General features: G+C 36.9%; 1 protein-coding gene across 1 annotated transcript in view; it reads right to left on the minus strand.

The window, feature by feature from the left end:
- Positions 1-6813, minus strand: part of LOC106869966 (heterochromatin protein 1) — a 97541-nt gene that overhangs the window by 24570 nt on the left and 66158 nt on the right. The window contains exon 2 of the mRNA XM_014915912.2: positions 5154-5422. Within this exon, the coding sequence (XP_014771398.1) occupies positions 5154-5422 (269 nt within the window). The remainder of the gene's footprint in view (positions 1-5153; positions 5423-6813) is intronic.

A 6813-nucleotide genomic window follows, 5' to 3' on the forward strand; every position in this document is an offset into this window, starting at 1 on the left:
AATAATAATAATAATAATAATAATAATAATAATAATAATAATAGTCTATGGAAAATGAAGAAGGTGAAGATAGTGCCAATTATTGTAGGGTCCTTGGTGACAGTATCAGAAAGCATCAAGAGGAATATAAAGAAAATCGAACTAGAGTGCTCAGTACAATTGTTACAAAAGGTTTGCCTCCTTGGCACGGACCAGAATAATCAGGTCAGTTGAAAAGAACAGATAGCATGGTAGTGTAGGCTGCAGGCAGCAAGCCTGCTACACAGGCAAAGACTCCAGGAGTTACAACAAAACCCTGAGATAAAGAATAAATAATAATGATTTCAAATTTTGGTACAAGGCCAGCAAGTTCAGGGGAAGGAGCTAAGTCAGCTACATTGACCCCAGTGTTCAACTAGTACTTATTTTTATCAACTTCAGCGAAATTTGAACTCAGAACACAAAGACAGATGAAATGCTGCTAGGCATTTTGTCCGGTGTGTTAACAATTCAGCCAGATTGCTGCCTTAATTATAATGGTTTTCACCTAGGCATGATGCCAATTCTTGGCAAGCACGAGTTGATTCAACTGATTCCAACTTAGTACTGTTTTATTGCTCCCAGAAGCATGAAAAGCCAAGATAATCAAACTGGAATTTAACCTCAGAAGCTGAAAAAAATCAAAATGTTCCAGCTTGCTGTTTTTAATTGCATTTTCTAACATATGGTGGTGGTGGTAGGGTGTAGAACTGATAGAATCAACCCCAAAACATGGTTGGTATTATTGTATCAACATTGAATAAATAAAAGACCAAGTTAACTCCAGTAGGAATTAAACTCCAAGAGAGAGATTCTAAATGGCATTTAGGCATTTTTTTTCTTTTTTAAGCCTAATGTTCCTGTCACCTTCAAGGCATTTCATTAAATGCACAACTATTTCGGCAACACCACTGCCCTAACCTCAAATGACAAGATATCTTGTTATTTGGCACTTTGCCATTTTAATTTGTCACGAGATATCTGCAGCAAGAAAACTACCTGCCTACAGACAATCATGAAATATCTTGTGATTATAGACATTCCCTTATAAAACTTGTATTTTATTGGTTTATATATTTAGTTGCTATGGAAATTTCTTATAGTGGCCAATTGAAAAACATTTTACAATTGGCATTATTAACTTTTGGCATACAATTTTAGCACATAATAGCTAGCTACAGTGGTTTCTTTACTTGTACATTTTTCACAACTTGATTGACACAAGCCAGTTCCAACAACAAATTTAAAAGTTTCCCCTCTCTCAGAATGTAGCAAATAATTAGAGAAAAGGTTTCAATTTTAGTGTAAACAACATGGACATAGAATTCTGGTGTCAGTTATGAAAAGGAAGAGTACAAACAGTATAGAAAATAACACATGCTGTAAATTTCCCTGAAGCTTTCAGGGTCAACACCAGGACATGTGCCAAAATTAGAGAGAGATTAGACATCCAAATTTTTAAAAAAATACTTTTCCAAACATATTTACAAAATGTACACACACCATAAAATGTATTGAACGTCATTATTCCCTTGCTGACAGAAGATGGTATGATACAAATGAAAATGAGATGAAAGCTTTCTTGGGTGAATGTGATAGGATGCATTCATTTCACTCAGTAAAATGGTTAGTGGTAAAAACAGAACCCAGCTATACAAAGATTGAAGGGATCCTTTAGTTTGTAAATAACAAAACCACATCTAGAGCTGGTGCCATGATAAAATGCACCCACCCATTCACCCATATACTGTATAAAATGATAGGTGGGTGATGTTATGGAGGGCATTCAGCTGTGGAAATTGAACCAAAAAATGCAACACAAGCAAAAACATTTTTTTTTTAACTGCATCGCATAGACAGAAGCTGTTAAATTTGAAGTACTGATGGTGCAATGTGGTTTCAAAATTCAAGAAGGCAATTCATATAGTCTCAAACTACTCCCATCCGAATGTTACAATAAATATCATTTAACCATTTGTTAGTTGTAAATATAATCATGAAAGATTTGTTTTTCTTTCTTCCTTTATAGGTGCAGACATGACTGTGTGGTAAAAAGCTTGCTTCCCAACCACATGGTTCCGGGTTCAGTCCCATTGTGTAGTACCTCGGGCAAGTGTCTTTTACTATAGCCTCAGGCTAACCAAAGCCTTATGAGTGTAAACGGAAACTGAAAGAAGCCTGTAATATACACATATATATATAATGTGCACGTATTTATGTGTATCTCTGTGTCTATGTTTGTCCCCCCAACACTGCTTGACAACCAGTGATGGTGTGTTTACGCCCTCCTTAACTTAGCAGTTTAGCAAAAGAGACCAATAGAATAAGTACTAGGTTTAAAAAAAACTAAGCCCTGGGGTTGATTTGTTCGACTAAAATCCTTCAAGGCGGTGCACCAGCATGACTGCAGTCAAATGACAGAAACAAGCAAAAGAATAATAAACAAAACACAAAAGCGTTCGCCTTTTCGAATGGGTGAGAGTACGCTCCATGTTGAATCAATAACCAGCACAATATAGGTATTAATCTAACTGACCAAACTCAGGAGGATCCACAATAAATTTGAAGGGAAGGAATGAAACTGAATAACTGTCATTTAGTTTCATTCATTAATTATTGAGCTAAACATTTCTACTACTATTGTTACATTTATGAAATTGCTTAGCAAGATTCTTGATGTGAAATTCTACGTTGAAACAGGTATTGCTATATTTTGGGACGATTTATTTTTTCTTTCTGTTTTTGCCAAATGGACTGGGCGGAGTAGGACACGTGGATGGAAAGGGCCACTGAAGAGGTCACAGACGTGTGACAAAAGATTTCCAGACAAAGGACATAAGATAAAATAAGAACAATAATAAAAAGACCATCCCAAAATATAACAATATTTCTACCATGATGTTACTCAATGAAATATTAAACTTTTGTCCATGTGGAATAACAACTTTTACATTATACATAGATATGATGAGATGTTATAGTGGTGATTCCTTTGTCTATAGCTTTATTGATGTATCTAAAGAGAAATGGTTGCAACTAAGAACTGAAACTAGCTTACAGTCATAGCTGATCCAGAGCTTATGTCTTACACTATGGTATTCAGGTAAAGAATATTTTATTATGAAATAAAGCAATGGGTAGTCTTAAGGCGGTTACCTAACCTGCTTGGAATAGCAGTCAAATACACACACACAAAAGCAGAGGATAATCTATAGATCAGTCAAGATCAGGGCTGGCATGGGCCTAAACAATATGCTAAACAGGCCAACAGTTGCTCAACCACGAAACAGAAGCTAAATCTTCCTCAAGACACACACACATATACATATACACCAACATAAAACAAAAAAAGGTGACAAACTGGATAACGAGATCCAAGATACACTATCTTAAAATGGGACAGTCATGGCAGGGATGCCTTCAATCACAGGTTTGCTTTGATCAGGGCTAACTTGATGCTAAAGAACAATATCAATGTTTCCTTGCCTTGAAAGAAGTGTAAGAGGACCAATGTATATCCAAGCTGTAGGGAAGTAATAAAATGTAATCAACTAGAGTAACCCACCCACCTCTACAAAGGTAATAACAAATGTATATTTGATTTGACAACAATAGAGAATTCTTCATTTTCCTTCTCTTTCTAATAAAGAGAAAATGAAAAAAAAAAAAACAAGCAATTTTCCATCTTTTTCTAACATTTTCCAACACCACCACCAATTTAAAAAGAAAATTAAAAAGCATTGCTGAAGCTGCTAGAAAACTATCCAGCATCTATTTTTTCGTCTTATTAATATCAGTGTCTAAAAAGTAATTAGATTCATCATCGTCATCGTTTAAAATCTGCTTTCCATGCTGGCATGGGTTGGACAGTTTGACTGGGGACTGGTAAGCCAAATGGCTGCACCAGGCTCCAATCTGATCTGGCAAAGTTTCTACAGCCGGACTATCCCCCCTCAGATTTGTGGGGAGGGGGATAGTCAATTACATTGACCCCAGTGTTTCACAGATACTTAATTTTTAAACTCCGAAAGGATGAAGAGCAAAGTCAACCTGGGCTGAATTTGAACTCAGAACACAAGGGCCAACAAGTTGGTGGGAGGGTGTAAGTCAATTACACTGACCCTCAGTCCATAACTGGTACTTATTTTATCAGCCCTGAGAGGATGAAAGGCAGAATCAACCTTGGTAGAATTTGACATCAGAACATAAAAGATGGACGAAATGCTGTTAAGCATTTTCTACAGTATGGTTAACAATTCTGCCAGCAGCAGCAGCTGCTGCTGCTGCTGATGATGATGATAATAATAATAATAATAATAGCACTTTGAAGTTTTGACTCAAGGCCAGCAACTCCAGAGAAGGAATAGGTCGATTAGATCAGCCCAAGTGCTCAACAGGTGCTTAATTTATTTTATCAACCCTGAACAGATGAAAAGCAAAGTTGACTTTGGCAGAATTTGAACTCAGAACATAAAGATGGACAAAGTGCCTCTATGTATTCCTGGACTGGGCGACGCACTGTGTTCTCAAGCAAAGCACTTCATTTCATGTTGCTCCTGTCCACTCAGCAGGAAAAAATGAGTAATCCTGTGACAGACAGGCATCTTGTCCAGGTGAGGAATTTATATGCCATGAAACTGGGAAACCGACCCTTATGAGTCAGCAGGACTTTACTTTTGCTGGCCCATGAGCCAAAATGTGAAACCATTATCAAATATTATCAATAATGTAACTACCTTTTAGACAGCGACATTGATAAGATATGATAGAAGCCATATAGTTTTTTTAGCAGCTTCAGGAACGCTTTTCATTTCTTTTACATCAATCCACAAGCAGTCACATAACCTGCAAGAAGCAGCAGCCAAAGGTCCTTTAAATTACACTCTTCTGCCTTAAATAAAATAAAGGTTTGCTGAGCCAGGGTCGACTAGTACAGACAAAACTGCAACTTGCAAGTCTTTCTGAATGACACACCTAATGAAAGATTACCTTGATTTTTTTTTTAGTAGTTTGACCTGTTTGATAACGAGTCATGTCTGATGCAGCAAAGGTGGCCCATGCTTGGATTTGCAGGTCAACAACAAGATTTAAAAAAAAACAAAAAAAAAACACAAAACAAAAATTAATATTCTTACTAGTTAATGCAGGATGTACTGAAAAGTTAGGTCCATAGTAACTGACTTCATTTCTCTGTTCCTCAATTTTTTGAAACTGCATAGACTCTCGTCTTTCACGATCCTTCTTTTCTTTTCGTTTTGCCTCTCTTTTGATTCGCCTCTCTTCTTCAACTTTGTTTCTCTCAGCTTCCTCTTTCAGCTGCTGAGCTTTCTTCTCTTCCAAGGATTTTTGTCGGTCAGAGAAGGTTCTCTTTCGCTCTTCAGTCTCTTTGTTGTCTTCTTTTGACCTGTGTAAAGAGAAAAGGGGGAAAAAAAAAGCAGTAGTTAGTAGATTCTAATTTAGAACAAGAGATTCATTGAAGGTCATCTGATGAAAGAAACTTCAGTGATTTGGAGCACACCAGTAATTTTAATAATAGAATCAATGCAGAAACTTGTGGTCACACCACTTGCAAAACAGCAATCAAATCTCCCTCAACAAAAAAAGGATAGTCACACCTGGACTCTCTTTGATTATATGTCAGTCTGACCATGTCAATCAGTAGTAGTACACAACAACAAAAGAAAAAAACATAATGAATCCTAGCAGGGTGTAAACCTTACTCAGAAATAATAAAAACATAAATATTTCCCGAAACAGGACAGGGAAAGTGGGGAAGTAAAAGTGCTCAAGTTTTAGCTTTACGGAATGAAGTAGAAAACAGAGCTGATGAGATTCCAGTTTGTCTATTTATTTGAAGGTAACTTCTCCCAGGTGATCCAGTACCATCAGAACGGGCAAGCTAAGTAAACTAGGGCCAGTGTAAATAACCGCAACAGTAAACTAGGGCCAGTGTAAACAAGAACCGCAACAGCTTCTCCAACAGACAATTTTGTCACCAGAGCCAGGTTGACCTAGAGAGCTGTATATAGTAGAAGACATCTGAAGGTGTCATGCATTTAGATTGAACCTAAAACCACATGGTTGACAGGCAAATTTCTGATATGAAAATTCAAGCCACCATGATATGAAAATGTAACAAATTTGCAGGCACATCAAACCTATGCTACCCTAAATATATATAAATATAACAATGGGGAAAGGTATAGAGTATATTTTTGGCATGTTTGAAGTAAAATTTAGCAAACAAAAAAAAAAAAATTTTTAATTTGTGTGTGTGGCCAAGTGGTTAGGCTGTTGCACTCACAACCGCTAGATTTTAGTTTCAATTTCTGAACTGAGGGAAGGGTAGTATGGGATGCATTGTGTTCTTCAGCAAAATACTTCACTTAACATTGCTTTAGTAGTCTCCATCTCCATCTTGGTTAGTGGGAAGTGTTGGCCTGTCCACCTAACCAGCAAGGTTGCATCATTTGAATGTGACCAGCGTAAAAATCATCCAGTCCACACTGCTAAAGTGGTTGGCATTTGGAAGCATATCCTGTGGTAAAAAAATCCATGCCAAAACTAACCTCACATGTGCTAGTGAAACGTAAAAAGCAGTGAGTCCACACTGTAGCATGGTTGGTGTTAGGAAGAGCATCCAGCTGTAAAAACTGTTAAAACAGACAGTAGCCTGGGATAGTCTTCTACCTGGCCAGCTCCTATCAACTGTCCTATCCATGCATACATAGAAGACAGATGTTAAGCAACGATGATGATGATGATATATATATATATATATATATATATATATAT

The sequence above is a fragment of the Octopus bimaculoides genome, chromosome 10 (genome assembly GCF_001194135.2).
Source record: "Octopus bimaculoides isolate UCB-OBI-ISO-001 chromosome 10, ASM119413v2, whole genome shotgun sequence".
Classification (NCBI taxonomy): Eukaryota; Metazoa; Mollusca; class Cephalopoda; order Octopoda; family Octopodidae; genus Octopus; species Octopus bimaculoides.